Genomic DNA, 23,340 nt, shown 5'->3' on the forward strand with positions numbered 1-23,340 from the left:
ACATCAGGGAATAAGTCTGTATTCTTCAATAAGCTTTTGATCTAACTGTATGAAGAATAATTAAAAAAACATTTCATGAAACTAATGAGAAGAGTTAAAATATCTGTTCATTTTAATTTTATTTTCAAAGAACTTCAGTCACAAAAATGATTTACAATCTATTTACAATTCTATTGTACAGTTAATTATGTATGCCTCTTGACAACAGGGTACCATTCTAGAGCAGCAATACATATTTTAAATACAAAGATGTAGTATCATTTCAGATCTAAAAATAAAAAGGAAGCTGAGCTTCTAGAGAGCGCTGTAATGATGAACCTTTTAATCTGTGTTAGGCTTGAGGAATTCATGACAAACTGAGTAGTTTCTGGTTCACATAATTATCAAACAAGCTGCAATTTGTTGAAAATAGCTTTAAAAACCTGAAGCTTTACTGTATAAAAATCAACATATTCAAGACTCTAAAAACTGTCAAAACCCCACAGCTTTCCCTTGCACATACAAAAACCTAAGTTTACAAGTCAGAATTCCATGGGAGAAATCCTACAGAACTTCAGCTCTCTCATTTTGTGATGCCCAACATAAGCATTAAAAATTTGCAGCATAAAAAGAACTCCACATCTGCTTAATGTTATACTGTATATACACATACAGTACAGGATAATTTACCCAATTTGTGACGACTGTTCAGCACAACCTTCATGAAGACAAAAATAAATAGAATTAAAAATCCAATAACTCTTAAAAAGTGCAACAGTAAGAGTTTCCAATTGACATTACAATGAATACGGACAGTCAGTGCTGTGAGTGTTTTAGCTGCTTCTACTCAAACATTACTCACAGCATTTTTTTGTTGCTTTTACAGTAGATTTTGTTCTATAGTACATGAAACTACAGTTTCTGCTAATCGAATCTGAAGGGAAGAGGAAAAAACCTTTAAAAATAACCCTGAGGGATATACAATTTAATGATCTTGCAATTTATTTCTAAAAAGTAACATTTATTATTTAGCAATTGCTTTTCTGGATAGACCAGTCCTTTAGGTATGTGCATAAATAATATTTAAAAATCAGTAATATTTACAAATCCTAATACATCAAAGTAAAATACGTACAGATTAAAGTCTGCATACACAAATAATTTAATAATAAATCAAACTCCTCAACGTAAGGCCAAAATATACAGCAGGAAGAGAATGTCTAATAAGTATCTAGTGGAGCTCACTAAATCAGTCTGTTCACCTGAATTTAGACTTCCAAGATGAACATTAGAAGAGATTCTTTTCACTACAAACTGAATTTCATTTTACTTCAAAGCAGAAACTGAATACACTAGTGCAGATATAGTTTGCTGCATTTCTGAAAACCAGAAAAACTAAACTGCTCAAGATGAGAAAAATTATAGGTGGCTAAACTCAGCTCTTGGGCAGGAAGGCATAAATCCCAATAATTGCAGAAGATGCAAAAGCTTATTTTGTGGCTGAACTTGCAACAACAAAAAGGATTCTTAGAAAAGCTGATTTAGTATTCTTGACTAAGCGTCAGAAGCAAATAGGTCAGAGCTCAAGCATGCAACCTCAAGAACATTTACCAACTCTGAACGCATACCTTGAGGAAACCAGCTCCCATTTGCAAAATATTCAAGTTTAATGGGCTCATGACCCATGAGTCACTCAATCAAGTGGAGACACTTGGCAACTGAGTTCCCTAAAATGCTCTCCAAAGTCAAGCTTACCTTAAAAAGCTGTTTCCTCCTTACTTTCTAGATAAGTCTAATTAATCAGAATCAGATTGAAAGTCTATCTTCAGGAATCAAATACGCCAAGAGAAATTATCAGTTTAGAGAAAGTATTAAGCAAAAGTATTTAAAAGGGAAAGACACAAATGTTTTCTTTCACTTCTGATGGAACACTCAAGCTATGATGGTCAATGAAATGGAAAGCAAAAGCGTTTAAGCGTAAGTCACAGCTCCCAGGTTCAAGATGCATAGCTTAACAACATTTTTCAACTAAAATATTGTGGTTTTTTTTAAATTTGAATACTACTTACGCAGCTCAGAATTATTCTTCATCAATTATTCCATGCTACAAAGATTGTGTAAAATCAACAGTGACAGAAATCAGCCAACTGACTCAAGTTCATGATTAATAAATTTATCCAAGTCCACAGTTGCAGACTCCTTAAAAGCTACTGATGTTGTTCTACGTTTATGGCCTTAAGAAGCCAGGACTTTTACACTGCTCTGTTGAATGAATGCTAAGAAAACCACTTCCCCCTTCCTCCTGCTCCTCCCCTTAAAAACAAACAACAATAAAAAAAAGAAATCAGGAAGAGAGATGGCAGCTGGACTGGAGGATAGGACATTATATGCATACTATTTATGAGGAGCAAGTGCTAATAACTTAAGTTCTAGGAAAAAGTCTTCCAAACCATTTAGCACGACTTTTAAATTCCTCATTGGCACAGTAAATGCTGCAGAACCTGTAACCTCAGCAGTGGGGGACACTGTGTATACTGACTTACAGAACAGCACAAGGGAATTAGGTCTGACTTGAAAATTTCCCCATATTAAAACAATGCAGGAATGAAGTTGTCTCCACAGGAATTAAAACAAAAACAAATCCCAAACAAAAAAAAAGAACAAAAAAACCAAAGCCCATAGAACAGTGAATACCACCCAACCTTGAATTCCATCATCAGAATACACACACTTTAAAATGATCCCAGCCAGCGAGGGAGTTTGGGGCCCTCCTGTCACAACTCCTCTGAAGGACCCGACTTGCTTCTCTGAAGGTTCTCTAGAGAATTGTGACTTCTCCAGATCCCTCCCAAAGCTTGGAGGTGTTTGAACCAGTCAGTTGCATCTGGTCAGAACAACAGACTGATCAAGAGTCCTTATTTTGTCATCTTCCTGAAGACACCAAAACCGACTTTTCTAACAGTTTAACAAGTTGAAGATGGTTTGGACAGAAGTAATTTATGGTCTCAATAAAATAGAAAAGAAGTTTTAAACTCTGCACATGAAGACGATGCCTGCTTCTACATCTTTGCAGGCCTATTTTTTTAGCGGTCTTGTATTTGACACCGCCTAATGGCAAAACAATGTACCGCTACCCCAAGTGCTTAAGCAGCATTACTGGTGATGCAAAGTTTTTCTTTTTTTCTTTTCTTTTTTTTAATATATAAAATACACATAAGCCTTATAGTTCTGTAGCAAGACAGATTTTAGCTCATCTATTTTCACTTAGTTGTGTTTCATACAGCTACATATAGTGCTTAAGACACTGGCAGTCTCTTTAAAATGCGTATGTTCTTAACATGCACAAATCCCAAAGCATGGGCATGTGAAAATATTCTTCCCTCCCACCCCCATTTTCCTTGCAGCAGTAACTCTGGCCTTACTACTTCAAGGTATATAGGAAAATTGTCTTAAGATTTACAAATAAAACATGGTCCACAAAGGGATAATCGAATCCTTCTGCTGGAAAAAACAAGGTGTGTGAAGAAATGCACAGCTAAATGTAATAAAACATGACACAGAAGAAAGTGTTTAGATTCTCCAGCCTTCCTTCTCCAAAAACTTTAGAGTGTAGCCAAATGCCTCCTCCTCTGGAGGCCACTTAAGCCCTTCCTTGGGGTTAGCTACAAAAGAAGCCAAGAACCCACTTGAAAGCAATGTGCTTTCTTCTTAAGGACAGAGCATAATGTTTCTATAGCATTTCCAATTCCTGCTGTGGCAGACTACAGAATTAAATTTAAAACCCAAACATTACACCTGGAAACAGTCCTTAACAGCGGGGACAAAATTCATGGTACACACACCAAAACTTCAGAACCGTTCTGAGGCACAAAGCTTTTCAACAGCTGAGTATGAAAAAAGGGAAAAAAAAAGAAAAGCATGGTAAGATTATTATGTGCCTCTAGTACATTGATGTCATTGCACCATAGGGTTTACATAAACACGTGCCCTGGTAAGCAGGTTAGCACAATGATTAAGATGCTCCAGGCAAATATAATGAACCTGTTTTCACTGCTCTGCAGTTTAAACCTTCAAATACATCTCATTTAAGAATAATGAAATTCGAAAGAAGGTGGAAGGAAACAATCATTTTTGTTCTGCCTAAGGAAACCTACATTTTTAAAATGTATAGCCATAACATGTCTGGCTCTGAACTTTGTATTCAGGGAGACAAAACAGTTGGACATATCTGCATTAGAATTTGACATTTAGTATATTGCAATTTCAAATAAAGCCTTAAAATTACATTCTTACGAATACTACTAAAGACACATGCCACCAAGATCCACTGTTATGTTACAGTGATGATTTGATATGAACCATTTTCTTGGGATGGTGCTTTTGCTTCTGTTGTTGTTCTGGGTTTTGGTGGCCATTCTGGATCAACCAGCAGTTCCTGAGCTAGATGCATATACTTGGCTTTTGGCGTCTTCTCTCTGCAACCGAACAGGGAAGAAAGGAAAGAGACTCCACAGCGATCCACAGCCTCCTGCAGAAGTGAACAGATTTGAAAGTTGGATTACCATAAGAAAAAATTAACTAAGAACACACTAAAATGCTGGAACACCTATTATTTTAATTTCTAATTTACTATTTTGTCATTTTGGTTCTAGAATGTATAGTACAGAAACTCTTCTGTTGTATCATTACTTCTACACTATATTGGCAATGACATTTAAAAAATATTAAGAAAACCCAAGTATTCTGCATTATTGCAACATCAAAGGTCACCAACAGCTTTTATGCATATTTTATAATAGTTTCCATAAACAAGGGTATAACAGGCACAGTTAAATGATGTTACTGTTGAAGAATAAAAGCCTGGCCTAGAAAAAGAAGTCAAATTCCTGGAGTCTCACAACACTTTTAAGCAATGAATTGTTTTAACTGAAGGCAGCCAGCCAAAAGTGGCAGAATTCAACTTGCTGATACTGTGAAACCTAAGTCCTACAGGTATCAATAGTTATCAAAACAGACATAAATTATTGAATTTAGGTCTTCCTTCCTATTTTTCCTCTCCCAGTCCTAAATGCATTTAACTAACTGCAGAAGAGAAACACCATTCCTGACTCTCAAGACTGGATCCGTCTCACATCTCTGCGAGCACCTATAACCTACATGGCTGACATTTAAATAAAGATATAGTCTCCGGTTTTCTTTGTGCTCTGAACTTCTTTCAGTTGGTGAACTGAACCAAACATGAGCCTTACGCACAACTTCCATTATTCGGTGAACACAAGGCAGTTCATTCTTAAACAGCCTCAAAAGGACAAATGTAAGCTGAAGTGAATACATTTAATAAAAATTAGTGCTGAGAAATAAACCACTGTAATTCTAGCAAGAACAGATGTATAACCAACTGAAAGTAATAAGCCAACAGGCCTAAAGAAAAAGCTAGTTTATATGGGATTCACACAGATTTCCTTCATGTATCATGACCAACATTTCTGGTGACCTGAAAAATCAGGAGCTAAATCCGAACGTCTCCTAATGGCCTCCTAAACCATCTGAAGTTAGTAACATACTTTCATTTACCATTTTGTTTAATTTCATTTATACATGCTATAAATTACAGCTCTCAGACAATGATTTAAAACTCCCAACCAAATCAATGTAATAAAGAACTGGATTAGACCCAGCATCAGCAATTCTGATTCCAAGCACATCAAGCCTTTCCCAGTCCTAGCACGCTAACTTGTGAAAAAGCAAATAAAATTTCTAGTGTGCAACATGAAGATATAGTGAGAAAAGTCTTAAAAGCAATCCTCTGGGTTTGCTTCACAGCTCTTCTAATACAGAGGTAGTTTCTTTGATAGTCAACAAGGAGAAAAATACATAACCAGAAGCCTTTCTCTTTTAATATTCTAGTAACAGAAATCTGATTTAAGTAGCTTAAGATAAGGCAACAGACACTTATAGATCATAAAAAGGTAACACTGAATTAATCTGCATGCACTCAAATGATGACAGCAAAATACTAGTCTCCAACCTGAGGAGGCTGGGCCATGGTGAGGCGATATTCTCCTTGTTTGTCTCGATTGAACACAACCTTCCAAAGGATCATATCAAGGAGGACATTCTGTGAGACATTACAGTGAGCAGGGAGAGTTAAAGAAACTAATGATCATATGTTGTTAGTACGCACATTACAAATAAAACCTGAAATAGTGTTAGGCATAACTGAGTGCCAAAACAGAGAGTTTACATTACTTGGCAGTACTTAAGTGATTAACATTTTCGTTCTTAAAGTTCTCACATGAGATTTAAGAATACAAACATGTACTTTAAATCAACTGCAACAGTGACCACAACTGCATCCATGACTATGGGTAAAAATCATAAATACAAATTCTTAAGGTGTTTCAATACTCTAAAAGAAACTATGAAGTACTGAAAACATCAGTGCTTAAAGCACTTTCCCCTCAAACCATCTTTAATATTATAGTGGATTTCATGCTGGAGCTATGCTTTGTTCATAGTTTGTTTTAAACCAGTCACATTCCCAGAAAAGCTTTAGTGGGGTGGCAATGCAAGGCCATCAGCAGGAAGTCTGAAGGAATTCTGCAGGAGCCATTCCAGATTTCAGAACGGGCAGAAGTTGAACAGTATGTCTGGTTACTCTCATACTGCTGTGCAGGAGGACTTGAGAGCCTTGACAAATCCGGCAACACAGGTGTGAACCTGTATCTTTCATGTCCTTGAGCCTACAACTCTGATCTTTGGACAGATTCCACTTTTAACTTCTGACTAACCCCTGCCATTAAGAAAGGGGAGCTAATTAGCCAGACTTCTATAATAGATTTTATAATGCTTACGATTTTATAATATACCAGAATTTTATAGCACTTTTATAAACCATTTGCCAACAAATCTTGAAGATTACTAGATGTTCGTTTTTGAAGCCAGTCTGTCCCAGGCTGTAAGGAGGTGAAAAGAAACATCTGCTAGGATCTGACTTTGTTGTGCAATATATTTCTATCATCTGGTAGAAAGAATATGCATGCTTTGTGAACCTAGTCTGCGACCCACATGGAAGCAAAAGACTTACAGAGCATTTCAGAAAACATGCCTGGGGCAGCCAGTCAGAAACCATTCCTGTTGTAGAAGCCATGAAGAAACTACATAGGATCACAGCGTGACACAAAACGTTCAAATTGGCAAACGTGACAAAAGATGATAAACCAAATCCCTTATTTATCCCATCATCATAAGACTCTTAAAGATGCAATTACCGAGAGATTAGTCTCAGCAGAACAAACTTTAGGTGATATACATACATATTACCTCGTTAAAAGAAGTAAGGAGATGCCACCAGCAGCTTTTCCTACATACTCAGAATATGAACCGTAACTGTTCCTCAGTAACTCACACCCAGAAACTCTGAAGCGTAGTGAGCAGAAAATCCAGCCAGACACACAAGGACAGAAAGGCAATAAGCTGGACTGGAAATGAGCTGGCACTACATGAAAAAGCTTCAGGGAGCCTAGAATAGCATTGCTGGAGTTGGACACAGTTCAAAGGGTGGGACAAAAGCAGGCTGAAGTTATGGAAGGTGAAGTGTGTATCATAAAACAAAGTCTGGGATTTGAGGATCACAAGACAATGCTTCTGTTGGTCACTTGCTGTAAGACAACTTATCTGTCCTAACAAAGCATTCAACTAATAGTGGAAGAGGAAGAAATAGGTTGCAAGTCAATGCAGAACATCCCAAAGAATTAATGAATTGTATAGGTACTTCTATTCCACTGCTAAAGTACGCGCAACAAGATAAATAGGTAAGTCAGTCTGAAAGGAATGCAACAAATCATCCTACCAGTTTTGGCAATGACAGTTAAGTGATTAAAGTGTCAAAAGATGATAAATCAATCCAGCCCAGGAAAAAGAGTGGGGTGGGGCTTGAAATACTGGGTGAGAGCAAACATTGTACAGTAATCATACTGCTTAGGTTATGTTTAGTAGAATTTCACAACTTTACAGATTGGTGTGGCAACCAACAAGGCGCAGGAGTGGAACATTATGAACTTTTAAGCCAGAGGAGAACCATTTGTCTACAAGAGGCACATGCCGATACATGGACTGACACTGTACAGACTGTCTACTGGAGCCCTTACACTTCCACAAGAGAAATAGCACCAGCTTGTATAAAAGTTAGAAAGATCATCTGCAAGAACAAAGTAATTCTTCAGCAGAAGGTAAGTTTCTTTCTCCAAGTGACGTTTACCACAGGACTGAAAACTGTAACCTGCACCTATTTAGACTTCATGTATCAACACAAAGCTCAATTCCAAGGAATAATCTTAGTATTTCAAAAAAGCTGATAACCCAGAGATGGTAATAAAATGTTTAAATTAATCAGAAGACAAAAAAAGGCCACGATTCTGCAACTTCAGAATGCCTGTTTTGTTTCAGTAGTAAAGACAACAATATACATAAAATTTAACTTAACAAATAAAAAAGGAGGCAAAACCCCCCAAACTATTAAGAGTTTCACAGTACAAAACCATGGAAGAATTAAAAGGCATAAATGAAAACACCACAAGCAAGATTAAGAGTAAATATAGGACAATGTAAGAAAGACAGGATCTTTAGGAGAGGATAAACTTGTTAACCACAAGGCAAAGGCCAAAATAATTAGTAGCTACTGCCATATTTTGGAAAAGACAAGTTACCACCTATCAGGTGAACCACTTGAATACATGGTCCAATAGGCAGTGACATAATAGCATATATTGCAGATTCTATTTGGAACACATTTTGAACACAAAGCCTTTTCAATCAAATTATGCAAAAAAACTCTTTGGTTGACTTATTTTTACTACGTCATGAGTAACAGGAAAAAACTAGTCAACTGGAAAGAACAGTAATACTATAGCAATCTTCAAAGGCCAAACTGGCATGATCCAAGCAAACATTATGCTGGTTACCTTGATAGCAATCCCTCACATAGTAATGGAAATACTGACTAGAAGCTGACAAAAACATTGTGCAGTAAAAACAGATAACTGCAGCGTGTAAGTGCTAGATAATGTTGAAAGGTTTTTTCATCTTGCAGGAAAAAAAGTGGCTAATGGCTGCAACCAAAACCCACATGTATTCAAGCTGGAAATAAGGCATCAATTTAACAAGAACTAACCACAGGAATAAATGACTGACTTTGAATCCAGACTCTTCCTGGAAGATGTATCTGTCAAACTTCAACTCTTGAAAACAACATAGGTGTAACTGAAGGAAAGGTAGGGCATGTTTCTGCCCCCATTAACTCTGGAATTACAGCAGAAGAGGTCAATATCCAGAGTGACTGACCTTGGTCAAGCTCAGGGCTGGAAAAAGCAGATCTGAATGAACATCCCTACTTCTGGACTTGCATCAGATTAAATGAGCAAGTTATATAGCCCTGCATTATTCTGAACAATAAGCTATGCACATGAATCAACTCAATAAAGATGTGCTCTCCTAATGATTTTATATAGTTCTCTACTATGTTAATTTCTTCTGAACTGAATTCACTTAGGAAATCAATATGGAGAGTACTGTCCCATAAAAGAGTTAAAATAATTTAGAAGCCCTTCCACTTCTCTACCCTCCCCCCGCCCCCCTTTTTAAATTAAAAAGGTTTTAAAATTATGTTTTTAACATAGAAAACTCTGACACCCTAAGTTTAGCCTAAAAGGACATTTTAGGAATACAAACTTAAAAAGAACACAGTGGCAACTTACACTGTGAAGAGAGACCTTCTAAACGAAAGACAAACACCTACCCTAGCAAAAAGCTCACTTAAACATTTTTTCCATTTGATTTCTTACCTCCACCAGCACGGATACAACTGCATTGAGAATAACAATGACGAGAATTCTTAGGCGCCACTCATATGGCACACACACGAGCTGTGTGAAAAAGTTGCCAGAGGTTAGCAACACACATATGAAACAAACACATATTCCAAGCAGGCTCAGAGTCATTAAATTCTCACTTCCCCCTCCCAGAGATGCTAAGTTAAAGCTCTGAAATGGTTCAAGCTTTCCCAAAAGGCAGCCAATCAGCTATCCTAGGAAGTAAAGATGCAGGCTGTAACTGGTGAATCTTACCTCAAGAAATGCGTCAATAGATTCAACAGGATGCAACATGATGAAAAATATGAAGACATAAAGAACTATCACAGATGTAACAAACAGAACTGTAAAACAAGAAAAAATATTTTTATCAGATCATCGCACAGAGTTTTGGACAGTTTTCCCGAGCATCATGGGTTCATTACTCCCTGGAAAGAACCTCTTTTCTCCCTCTAAACCCTTTCCTGGTAGATTTTGGCAATACAAGTTGTGCTGATAGCCACAAAGAGACAGAAGGCCAGACTCAGTTTCTCACTGGCTCATACAAGTTGTGCTGATAGCCACAAAGAGACAGAAGGCCAGACTCAGTTTCTCACTGGCTCACTTGTGATGCTGAAACATATATACACATATACTTCTACAAACAAAGCAACTATTACCATTAATTTCTTCATACATTTTAATACTTCCCTATTTTTATCTGATTATCAGAGGATAATTTGTGTGTTCCTCCAGCAACACTATTATGGCTCAAGTGGCACAAGACAATTGTAAGCAAGCCATGGATAAACAAGTTACTTGGAGTTTCACTTGGAAGTGTATACAATAAGAAAGGACTTACAATTTTTGTAGCATGGTTGTCTAAAGGGCTTTCCTTTAGAAAAGACAATTGCCACTATGAGGTACTGAAAGCTGGATATAAAAAACAAAGTTGTGTTTTCGTAATTTTTAATGTAATGTTCATCGTGAAGAGTCTCATTCCCATGGTGTGCAGAGCTGGTGTTTGTGGCATCCAATACATTACATTCACTACAAGATAAAAAAAAACAATAATTATCACTGTGTTATGGAGAAGATGCAAACCAGGCAATGACAGAACAAACTGCTACAGTAGTAAAAAAGCTTGTCCTTGAAAATCTATTACAGTAAGAAATAAAACTATGGCAGGGAGGTAGCAATTCTTGTGAATTCTGAACTTAAGAGTTTTCTTCTGCTTACAGGTTTTAAGTTTACTACATGAACTCTTTAGAAACTATCACTGTTGATACACTTTGAAGACAAGAAAATATTGCAATCTAAAAAAAAGGTTGAAACATGCCTTTGTTTTCTGAAATATCAGTTTGATTTACTGTAATTCTAACAGGAAAATCATAGAATCATAGTTAGGGCTGGAAAGGACCTTAAGATCATCTAGTTCCAACCCCCCTGCCATGGGCAGGGACACCTCACACTAAACTATGTCACTCAAGACTATTCAACCTGGCCTTGAACACTGCCAGGAATGGAGCATTCACAACAGAAGGGTTAAAAATAGGTCTGAACCATTAATTTACAATTTTAATCTCAACTGTCCCAAGGTTGAGGAGTCTTCAGACCCTGCAGTCTGGCTCTGATCCAGTTTTGCATTTCAGCTTCTGGGTAACTCATAGAATCATAGAATAGTTAGGGTTGGAAAGGACCTTAAGAACATCTAGTTCCAACCCCTCTGCCGTGGGCAGGGACGCCTTACGCTAAATCATATCACCCAAGGCCTCGTCCAACCTGGTCTTGAACACTGCCAGGGATGGAGCATTCACAACTTCTCTGGGCAACCCATTCCAGTGCCTCACTACCATCACAGGAAAGAATTTCCTTCTTATATCCAATCTAAACTTTCCCTGTTTAAGTTTTAACCCATTACCCCTTGTCCTGTCACTACAGTCCCTAATAAAGAGTCCCTCTCCAGCATCCCTATAGGCCCTCTTCAGATACTGGAAGGCTGCTATGAGGTCTCCACGCAGCCTTCTCTTCTCCAGGCTCAATAGCCCCAACTTCCTCAGCCTGTCTTCATATGGGAGGTGCTCCAGTTCCAGTCCCCTGATCATCATCGTGGCCCTTCTCTGGACTTGTTCCAACAGTTCCAGGTCCTTTTTATGTTGAGGACACCAGAACTGCACACAATACCCCAGGTGAGGTCTCACAAGAGCAGAGTAGAGGGACAGAATCACCTCCTTCCACCTGCTGGTCACGCTCCTTTTGATGCAGCCCAGGATACAGCTGGCTTTCTGGGCTGTGAGCGCACACGGCCAGCTCATGCTCACTTTCTCATCAACCAACACCCCCAAGTCCTTCTCCACAGGGCTGCTCTGAATCTCTTCTCTGCACAACCTGCAGCTGTACCTGGAATTGCTCCGACCCAGGTGTAGGACCTTGCACTTGGCATGGTTAAACTTCATAAGGTTGGCATCAGCCCACCTCACAAGCGTGTCAAGGTCCCTCTGGATGGCATTCCTTCCCTCCAGCGTATCAACTGAACTACACAGCTTGGTGTCATCGGCAAACTTGCTGGGGGCGCACTCAATCCCACTGTCCGTGTCAGCGACGAAGATGTTGAACAAGACCGGTCCCAACACCGATCCCTGAGGGACACCACTCGTTACTGGTCTCCAGCTGGACACTGAGCCATTGACCACAACACTTTGTGTGCGGCCATCCAGCCAGTTCTTTATCCACCGAGTGGTCCATCCATCAAATTGATGTCTCTCCAATTTAGAGACAAGGATGTCGTGTGGGACAGTGTCGAACACTCTGCACAAGTCCAGGCAGATGACATCAACTGCTCTACCCCTGTCCATCAGTTCTGTAGCCCCATCATAGAAGGCCACCAAATTGGTCAGGCAGGATTCCCCTTTAGTGAAGCCATGATGGCTGTCACCGAGCACCTTGTTGATTTTCATGTGCCTTAGCATGCCATTCAGGAGAATCTGCTCCAAGATTTTGCCAGGCACAGAGGTGAGACTGACTGTAATTCCCCAGGTCATCTATTTTCCCCTTCTTGAAAATGGGGGGTTATATTTCCCTTTTTCCAGTCGTCGGGAACTTCACCTGACTGCCATGATTTCTCAAATATGATGGCCAGCGGCTTCACAACTTCATTCACGAGCTCCTTCAGGACCCACGGATGGATCTCCTCAGGACCCACAAACTTGTGCACATTCAGATTTTTAAGATGGTCTCGAACCAGTTCCTCTCCTACAGTGGGCGCAAGGTCTTCATTCTCACAGTCCCTGTGTCTGCCTTCCAAGGTGGTTTGGGTGGTTTGGTCAGAGCCTTTGCCAGTGAAGACCGAGGCAAAGAAGTCATTCAGAACCTCAGCCTTCTCCAAATCCTGTGCAGCCTACTGACAATACAATGCCTTGTCAGACTGGTTTCTTTTTTCTGTAGGAGTCTGAAGTACTCCATAATTCACAGATCAATTGCTGAAGTATCAAGGCATGAGACAATTTCAGTTTTAAAATTCGCAAGCTATTTGTAATTGAAATTTGTAATCAAGCTTGTATTACTGAATCTTAAATACCAATGAAGTAATAGCTTAGGCCCACAATTCTCAAAACACCGTAAGCTTAGGATGTAGTCATACAGTTGTCAAAATTTTCCCCTTCAAACTCCTATGTATTGGTATGCTTTTCACAAAAGTTTTAGCAGACTACCTGCCATACAGAAGCTTTACATCTCAAGTACCCAAAGAGGGTCAATAAAGAGAGCAATTATTACTTATAGCTTTTCAATCATTACTGTATTCTGCATGGAACCACTGAAATACTTACTCAAATTCTGCACTCCAAGGCTTATACCAGGACTGCTGTTTGACCCAAAAAAACCCAAAGACTTGGAAAGCAAAGCAGATGATGATCTGAGACAAAACAGAACACAGAAGTGGACCTGAGATAAGACCTGATGGAGGCCTTCGAGCAACAAGCTCCTTCCAAGCAGGGTTTAGACTCACTGCAAAGAGAACAAAAAACAAATTACATATTCCATCATTACGGTTTTCAAAGGTCACTCTGTTCACATTCTGTGGAATTAGAATGGCTTGCTCATGACATCACTTTAAAAATCAGTCCAGAACTGCAAGTGTGAAACCACCTTGAAAAGATTATACTGCTCTAGAATAATGTCACAGTGCCTTCTACAGGCTGGTTAACCCCAGCAACACAGGACAGCAGGGGACAATAAAAGAAGCCATGAGACCTAAGGAATTAGTAGTGTCTGGCCAAATTCCCTTTGTCTTGCACAAGGACTTACAGCTCATCAGTTTTGGTTTGCCATTCAAAGAAGCATTTTCTATTAAACTGAAAAACGGTATTCTACCATTAGCCAGTAAACTGAGTGCTAGGTTCCTATGTGGAATCAAAATACTTCACTATGTAACAGCTTGGAGTACAACATTTTGTATGCAGAATGCAAGAAAATCAAAACATTTGAGAAAGATTATATTGTAACAACTTCTGTTTTGATTCCAAAACCAGTTTCCTCATGTCAGTAGAGATTTATGACTTCCCGTACTGTGAACAATTACTTTTCAAAGATCATGCACACAACCTGCTTTTTGTGTGAGGACATTTCACAAACTTCAGATGAATCTAACTTGGTACACAGCGGTTTGGGTTTTTAATGCATATACTGTAGTAGTTGTAACATCTAAATTGTACATCATGGCGCTTACTTCAAACAATATGTAATAAAAATAAAAAAATAAAAAATTGACCAAGCAAAAACTGCTTTATAGAAGCCAGAAGTACAGCACAATACTTACTTGTGAAGACAACCACCAAAATGATTGCCAAATCAATGAAGAGAAACTGGAAATCTCCCAGATTGCTCAGGATCTAGACAGAAATCACAACTGAAACATTGGTAATTTCTTCACACCCGGAAATATCTTACAGTGACACTCCTACAGCAATAATTCTTTAGATTTCCCCCTACTGACAATACAATGCCTTGTCAAACTGGTTTCTTTTTTCTGTAGGAGTCTGAAGTACTCCACAATTCACAGATCAATTGCTGAAGTATCAAGGCATGAGACAATTTCAGTTTTAAAATGCACAAGCTATTTGTAATTGAAATTTGTAATCAAGCTTGCATTACTGAACCTTAAATACCAATGAAGTAATAGCTTAGGCCCACAATTCTCAAAACACCATAAGCTTAGGATGTAGTCATACAGTTGTCAAAATTTCCCCTTCAAAGGTCCTTTAATGCTTTACATGCTTAATTTACTCAGAATGCAAATTAAAATCCAGGATTTCTACTAAGTGCCATACTGTGAATCCAATCATGTTAACAGGAAACACTCTACCTTGCTCCCCTCCCCAGTACTTGCAAGCTGCTCTCTTTCAATCCTTATATAAAAGGAATGCATTGCCCTTTAAATAGTTAGGCTATTTAAAAATGCTGAGGGTTTTTAAATAATTGAAAAATCTTACTTTTGTTCAATTTATATGCTTATTTGGTCTTCCCGCTGGAGCAACTTTCTATACACAGGCATTAACTACTGCCTTTTAAAAATTGACACTACCATGTTTTTCATACAGTTAACATTAAACAAGACAAAAATACGAACAATACCTTTAGTCCAAATACAGTTTTTAAGAATGCTGGTGTTATGTACTCAAAAAGAGGCTTGCAACATTTATATGAATTATCTATCAATTTTTAAATCTCTGGATTGGGTTGACACTGCTTAAGCATTTACAGAATACTTACAGAATATAGCAGAGTAACACTGATGTACTGGATAATGCTGTATAATGCCATGAACTTAAATACACAGAAGGAAGTTATTAAAGCAGCACGGCCTTCCCTGTCAAAACAAATGCAATCATATAACTAGTAAGTTTTCTGTGCAAGCAGTTATATTCTACTTAGCAAAACTTGAACTGCACTTGAACACACCAGCAAACCCTTTTGAGGGACATTAGGCTGAAGATATACAGAGAAAAAGGGGTCACAATGGTACACTTTTAAATATATCAAAGTTGTGAGCATGCCTTCTGAACCGAGCCACCACCTTACTCTGGCATTCTTTGGGCTGTATATGGTTTTCCAACAGAGGTTTTAAAATGAAGGCCTGCTTGCCAAAATATCTATGAAGCGCTAGTTTACTGCATGGATTGAATGAACATGCAGTCAACCACAGAACTGCTGACCAGAAAACTTTCTGATTACACATTACTTCATTAGTTCCACACAGACTTAAGTAGATTCTTCTCTGGTTGACGTTTATCCAAAATTATTACCTAACTTCCAATTCTAGGATAAAATTTTAAACACAACCTTTATGGAAACCAGCACAGTAGTCACTAAGACAACAAATTAAATACTAACATGTAGAAACTCATTCATGCTTTGAAAAATTAACTTTACCTGGACAAAAGGGTTTATAACAAAATACTAAATCATGCTACGGTAAGCATTTGCTCAGGGTAACTTCAGTAAAAAAACAGAACTACTAAAAATGTATGTCTTTAATTCAAACTGGCCTTCTACAGCATCAAACTTATATTAATATACGGTATGCAAAAAGAGTTGCACAGACGCATTTAAGTTCACAGTAAGTCACGTTACCTGATCAGCTTTGGCACGCAGGAAATACTAGGTGTTCTGGAAGTGAATGGTGATGCCACAGAAGCCTCAAGTTCAGACAAAGATATACCACCATGTGCCCTCTTTAGCGCCTGCCAGTTAACATTGAAGTAGAGAACATTTTAAAACTTGCTTTCAGCTGTAAAATTTAACTGAACCGTACTGTATAGGAAATAAAAACATACTTACCCCACAGTCATTTGCTCCATCTCCACACATGCCCACGTAGTAACTACAAAAACCAAACAGATGTCAGCATTCTGGACCATTCCCTAATTGTTGTCTATTTAGCATATTTCATTAAATACTTTAATGTTAACTTATCCAGGGTTTGCACAATTATGAGTGATCATTAATGCTGAAAGCAATTACTGTTGCCATTATACATATAAGGAAGTAGACAGAAAAGTAATATGATGTAGAGAGGTCAATCAAACCAGTAATGATTATCACAGCCCTCTATCATTCCAACATGGTTTAAAGCATCTTTGCTCTAGGAAAAGAGACTTTTGTAGTATTTTGTATAGCTGCAAGGTCTGAAACTAACAGAGAGTAGTATACTGATCGTATATGAATGGGAAGTCATCCCATTAATACTTCTGTAATACAGAGAAAACATTTGATGGATTTTTTTATTAATCCAAGCAACCAGATTTATAAACTATGTTAGTCAGTTTAGCTATTTATCATTTGTAACTTCATGAAAAGCCTGAAACTTTCACAACCAGCCAGCAGATGGTACTACTCTCATTCCTGCTCAGCTAACAGGCTTATTTACCAACTCAAGGAAGTTATATTAGCCCAACTAATATATATATTAAATGCAATCACATATATCACATATGTAATTATCTATATATACACACAATATATATAATTAGCCCAGCTTTTTTCATTTGGAGGAACAGTTAGAAGCATACATAATTTTTTCCTCCTGTCACACCAAACAGTCTGTCAACCCTCCCACTTGCTGTGCTTGAGCAAATACTTACTCTACATTTTGTAAAGCTTCTACCAGCTGAGTTTTCTGATCTGGTGCCATGCGAGCAAACACAGTGCCATGTAACACAAGCTGGAAGACAGAAGATTTCTTAATGCTCACAGGGCAAAGTCTGTTGAACAACAGAAGTGTTCATACTCAAATGAAATGCTCACCTTGGGTACCAGGTCCTGAAAATGCTCCAAAATCACAGCAAATGACTTCCCATTCATTGCAAAATGGTACTTGGTCATCTGGAGATCCTCAAGACTTTCATGGACCAATTTAACTGGAATATCCTAGCAAAAGTAGTTCAATACTCTAGTACTGTACTCTAGTGTATTTACACAGATACTTGTAATTTCAAGCTAATATTCAAGAGGGGTATTCCTTAAGATCCCAAACTAGAGGGGAGGTTTCCAAGAATGTTACTTGAAAGGAAACCTCATACAATGAAAACACTTATTTAGTAACAAGCAAACACAGTTTAATATTTCAGCTACAAACAGCTAGAGCAGTCTCAACAGACTGAAATGTGGAAAAAATCCTGTCTCCTGCAGAACTAAAATATCAACAGTCGTATCACCATTGAAAAACTAGCTCCCCCAGCTGTTTTATTATTCTGTGGTATTTCAAAATCTGAAAGTTAACTAGTACATCAATTTTTATTTGACACTTAACAGGAGATTTGCTATTTGATGGAATCAGATAAAAAGAAACTCAACCATAAAACTAACTGATTACACCGTAAGGGCATCATAATGCTCATGTTACCTCTGAGTTTATGGCTGGTGATGAACTAGTGCATTTTGCGAGGGTATCTGCATAATGCCAGTTGATCCTGGCAGCCTGCCCATCCTTTGGAGGTAGTGCTTCAGCAATAATAACCTTATCCTGAGGTAGAATCATTCCACAGTCTCTGGCCACAGAGATAGCAGTTAGCATGTTATCCCCTGTTAAACAATTGCATTTAAAAAAGTTTCAGTCAGTTTCACTAATATTCCACATTAAGAGAAAAGCTAACAAAGCCAGTTTTAAACTAGGAAAAGGACTGCCTAACATACCAGTGACACCCTCAAGGCAAACCAAGCCTTCAGACAAAATTCAAAAACCTAGTCTGTTAAACCCTTCCTCTGCGCTAACATCACTAAAATGCTTCTTTTAGCCATAAAGATTTCTTATTGGCCAAACCTTAGGATATACTGAAAATCTGGCAGAAAGCATGCAGCCATTTAAAATAGCACTTTTTAAACACAGTCACAGAACATGCAAACACTGAGTTGTATTGCCAGCCTATCACAACATTATTCCAAAGCTGCAATACCTGTGATTTAAAAAGCAAACACACCTATTGCATGGAAATACTGAGTACAGATACCTAGCCTGCTTAACGGGGACATAAGTCTTTCTTATTAAAAACCAAAACAAAAACAACACCACAAAGTGACTTATCATAATACAATTCAAAATGGTAGGGACCCTCAGGAGGTCATCTAGTCCAACCCCTTGCTCAAAGGAGGGTCAGTCATAAAATCAGACCAGGACTTTCACCTAGTCTGTGATTTGGAAGACCTCTAAGGTTTTGCATCCTTCAATTCAGTGTAAGTAACTTGTGCATGGAGCTAGGGAGAGGACTCATCCTTACACTGGCTTCCGATCTCTGACATACCAAAGCAACTTTCATTCAAAAAGAAACAGCAGACTGGTGTCCAAATATTCTCGTAGTAGTTTCTAAACTTTCCTCTTGCTATAAACACAGTGCAATCCCAGCCTACTGACACTACAATCTGACTTCATACACTATAATTAAAATAAGATGGATTTTTGAGTATGAGTGTTTATGTGCTAACCTGTAACCATGACAGTGCGAATGTTGGCTTTATGCAAATCTTCAAGTACAGCAGGGGTTTCTTGCTTTAACTTGTTTTGCATTATAATTAACCCCATAAAATCCATGTTGCTTTCAATAGCATCTCTGTAGAAAAGGCAAGGAAGAGAATATTGCAAGAAATACGATTATTACATGTAGCTTAAAGAGCCCAATTTTCTGTTTATTTTGAATCATGAAAAGTGAAGAATTTGCTTTATAAAAAGGTAACCTGAGAGCTATCACCTTTCACAATCATTTATACTTACTTCCCTTGTTTTAGTTGAAAACCAGTATGAGAAAATGTTTTCCTCAAGTACCATTTTTAGTTTCTTCCACAAGATTATCTTTCTGAAAGAGATTACATTCTCAAAAGAAATATCCCTAGAAAAAAAATGCTCCAAGGCTAACTGCATTCGCAGCCAAATTTTAAGATTTTTTTAGAATCACATCTCTAATTTCCAAATTAGCTGATCCTTAATATACAAGCCATCAAATCATGTTACCAAGGCTAGTAAGATTAATAGACATTAGCTAACCAAGTGAAGCAACTAATTAACTTTGGTTTACATGAAAGTCAGTATTTACAGGTCTTGGGTATTTTGCTGGTACAGTAGATTTTCACACCTGAAACTGGAAAATCCATTTGTCTGCTTTGTACTGCTTTGCAGTCACCTTGCACACAGAGCTGATACAAAAGAACACAAAGCTCGTATTTTCATGGCAATGCTACACTTTCTGAACACTATGGAAAAGATAGATAGCACTACCCACAAAACTAGGACCAGCTGAAAAATAATTAAGAGGAAATACTACTCTTTGAAGGAAGAAACCTTTCTAACTTCTAAACCTTCCTGACAAGCTCTGCAATAAGAAAAAGGACATGTTGCTCATAGCAGATGAAGAAACTACAAACACACAGAGGAGAGTTTCTATTACATGTCATTTCATTATCTTTAATAGACACAGATGATGTAAGTATTATCAAGTAACAAAGAAATCAGATGAGGTTTTCTGCCACATTAATATAAATCAAACACTATAAAATATTACAGTTCATTTCAAGCTTAAAGATGTTCCTCACTATTGCAGAGAAACTTCCTTATCTTAAATTTCTATGTATTGTACAGAGTACAAATAAAAAATGCACAGAACTATACTTGTCAAGAAAGAACAGTAGCAATTGATTTAAATAAAAATTAACATTACAAAATTAATCCAAAGCATGCAGCTTTTAAAGACTTTAACTGCTTATTATGAAAGTGAAGTCACTCTTACCTATTAATAGTCTGGACTTTGTGCCATGTAAGCTTAGACTCCAATTTTCTGTGAGCAAGAGCAATAACTCGGAAGCCCTGCTTAGTGTATTCTTCCAGGACACACTCAAAGTCAACAGGAACTTTAAAAAGGTCAGATTTAGAGTTATTAAAATTATCCATACTGCAGCTGAGCTACACAAGAAATGAAGCTACAGTTTGTTCTTTTACCTGTTTCCTGTTTACACAAGCTTGCAATCACTTCAGGGGCACCTTTCATGTAAGCGTCCATTCTCTTCTCCCCTAGAACTCTCGCTATTACACACATACGTTGCAAAACTGAAGAAAATGGAAACTGGCGCACAATTCCAATTTCGTAACTGGCCTGTGTCATACAGGTAGGAAGAAAAGGGTCACATCCACATACATTCTAAGAAAAGAGGTGCATGCTTAACTGAAAAGCATACTTACCGAAAGCTCAAACAATTCCTAAAAAACAAAAACAAACCACATTTACTGTAAATATTAAGTATTTTTTCAGCTACAAACTATTTCAACAGAAGTAAGTAAATGAACCTACACAGCACTCTCAGCATAAAGCCACATTGTACTTGCAATGGATTTGTTACAGCGGAATATGAATCTCTTAAATCTGTTTAGTATCCTTTAAGTGAGACAGAACTTTAGAGCTTGCTTCCTTGATTAGTATTTGCAAGACTTTTCATAGTTCAACCTGTGTCCATTTAGCCTATGTAAATGATTAAAGTATTACAGATTTTAGAATAAGGCCATGATGATGAAGTATGCCCCCCAAAAAATCACGTAATAAGTTTCAAGAATGTTCATGACAACTACTGCACAGTAATTACTGCTGTGCATGTACACAATGGTGGCAAGAATTCTGCACCATAAAGTGACATTAACAAATGATTGTTTTAACTATACTGTGCAAAGTGAGCACACCTAAGCACTTCAGTAGCACAAAAAGGATTTGGTAATGATACTAATATTAAAATGTGTAATGATACCAATATTAAAAGGTGTAAGCTCAAAAAGCATTACAGCACTTAACAGCTAGTTCACAAGGGTAATGATGCTGACAGCCTGCTCACACTGGAAGTGGCATATTTGTATAACATGAAGGATTACTTCAACTCAAGTAATTGCTTTGATTTTTCTTACCATTTCTTGATCTGTTGCTTGCTTGGATTCTGGGAAAAGTTGTTTTGAAGGTCGAACCACTGTCGGCATGATTCGATTATGAAGGGCTGTTTCCTCTTCAGTTGCTTCTTCCAAAATCTGTATTACAAACAAACAACTACTTTATGCATGTATTAACTTTGACTTTCTCATAATGTTATTTTCAGAATAAAAAAACAACACCAAAACCAAACCACCAAAACCAAACCAAACCAACAAACAAAAAAACAACACCCAAAAAACCCCAACAGGCTTGGAAGTATGTCCAGGGTGCCATGACCTTTCTAATCAATATTTCCTGTGAGAATTAAGTGTCTTAATTTAGCAGTTGACATAAGGATTCACTTAGCTATTTCATATGTTTATCGTATGTATTGATACTTTGCCACAAACAACATCAGAAAGAAGTAAATTAGCTTTTCAGATTCTTTCAGTTCCATGAATGAAAAACACATCTTAGGAACATTTTCATATTAAGACTTCCTTTGATACAAGCAGTGTCAAAAGCCCACCATTTTACAGTTACAGGTTAAAACAGCACATAATGGTTTATCTTATATGTAGCAGGATCGAAAATTTCAGATTACTAATCTTGAAAATGCTGAGTCTCCTAAAACAAGCAGACACTTACCCATCCTATTGCTTCAAACATCTTCAAATCAAGCGGATCCCCAGAAAGCACACCTTCAATTTTTGTAAGGGAATGACAAGTTGCCATGCAAGCAACAAACTCCGACTTCAGCAAGCTCTCACTGCAAGCCCTCTCTTCCGGCAAAAGGAAACTAAAACAATGAAGTAATAATATACTTAGCACTATAATTATTTATTATGAGCCAATTCAAAAGGTTTGTTTATATTAACAGAAGAAAATTGACTGCACAGGTCTCTTCACTTGTATTTTCACACATCACAGAAAATAGACTAAGATTCTGGGCTGGAATCTCCCAAAACAGTCACTACTTTCGTCTCCTTAAAAAACTGCATTAATTCACTGTGTAGGGAGACATCTTAACACTTTGTACTTAACTAAATTAATTAAGCTAATTCATTTTAGCAGCCCAAAAAGTCATCACCTGGGAGGACAGGATTAAGAAAACATGCTATACTTTAATTGCATAATTTCTGCAGTATGAACCTAATGAGGTCTCAGATTTAACAAATTAAATTTCACTTCAGCCTCATAAGAGACCTATAACTTTCATTACACACAAACCGTATTTCCAGTTGCATTCTTACGGCTCATTACCGAAATGCAAACATGTATGAGATAACTTGGAATTTTCTATTCTATTTTGCTGCAGTTGCTAAAGCACAACTAGGTATCACATACGCTATCAGCTGTGAGCTTATCCTTACCGAGCGTTTTCCACCCGTTGAATTCCCCAAAGATCCAAGCCATCCTCAGTAAGTGTTCCAGTCTGCAAAATAAAACCAAAGGACATGGCAAGAAGAAAAAGCCTTCAGAAACAAATTTTCCTCAGGTAAAGCAAAAATTAGCAATTAATTAACCAAATTACACCTCCACAGTGTATTTTATTTTACTTTCACTTAAAAAAAAAATAA

General features: G+C 37.5%; 1 protein-coding gene across 2 annotated transcripts in view; it reads right to left on the reverse strand.

Annotated features, from left to right (window-relative positions):
* Positions 1-89: 89 nt before the first annotated feature.
* ATP13A3 (ATPase 13A3) overlaps positions 90-23,340 on the reverse strand; it is a 61,761-nt gene continuing 38,510 nt past the window's right edge. The window contains exons 15-34 of one of the 2 annotated variants that reach the window (XM_057421644.1): positions 23,134-23,195; positions 22,409-22,559; positions 21,760-21,876; positions 21,049-21,066; positions 20,809-20,962; positions 20,600-20,720; positions 19,305-19,429; positions 18,229-18,407; positions 17,631-17,753; positions 17,468-17,547; positions 16,665-16,707; positions 16,458-16,567; positions 15,597-15,693; positions 14,644-14,716; positions 13,655-13,832; positions 10,690-10,877; positions 10,104-10,192; positions 9,822-9,902; positions 6,008-6,097; positions 90-4,507 (exon numbers count right to left, since the gene is read on the reverse strand). In XM_057421644.1, coding sequence (XP_057277627.1) covers positions 4,310-4,507; positions 6,008-6,097; positions 9,822-9,902; positions 10,104-10,192; positions 10,690-10,877; positions 13,655-13,832; positions 14,644-14,716; positions 15,597-15,693; positions 16,458-16,567; positions 16,665-16,707; positions 17,468-17,547; positions 17,631-17,753; positions 18,229-18,407; positions 19,305-19,429; positions 20,600-20,720; positions 20,809-20,962; positions 21,049-21,066; positions 21,760-21,876; positions 22,409-22,559; positions 23,134-23,195 — 2,277 coding nt within the window. In that variant the 3' untranslated portion in view covers positions 90-4,309. The remainder of the gene's footprint in view (positions 4,508-6,007; positions 6,098-9,821; positions 9,903-10,103; positions 10,193-10,689; positions 10,878-13,654; positions 13,833-14,643; positions 14,717-15,596; positions 15,694-16,457; positions 16,568-16,664; positions 16,708-17,467; positions 17,548-17,630; positions 17,754-18,228; positions 18,408-19,304; positions 19,430-20,599; positions 20,721-20,808; positions 20,963-21,048; positions 21,067-21,759; positions 21,877-22,408; positions 22,560-23,133; positions 23,196-23,340) is intronic. The other variant, XM_057421645.1, reaches the window with a different exon arrangement.

This window comes from Pezoporus wallicus, unplaced genomic scaffold (assembly GCF_028554395.1).
Source record: "Pezoporus wallicus isolate ANWC-B61680 ecotype Strahan unplaced genomic scaffold, APGP_CSIRO_Pwel_v1 scaffold_7402, whole genome shotgun sequence".
In the NCBI taxonomy this organism is placed as follows: Eukaryota; Metazoa; Chordata; class Aves; order Psittaciformes; family Psittacidae; genus Pezoporus; species Pezoporus wallicus.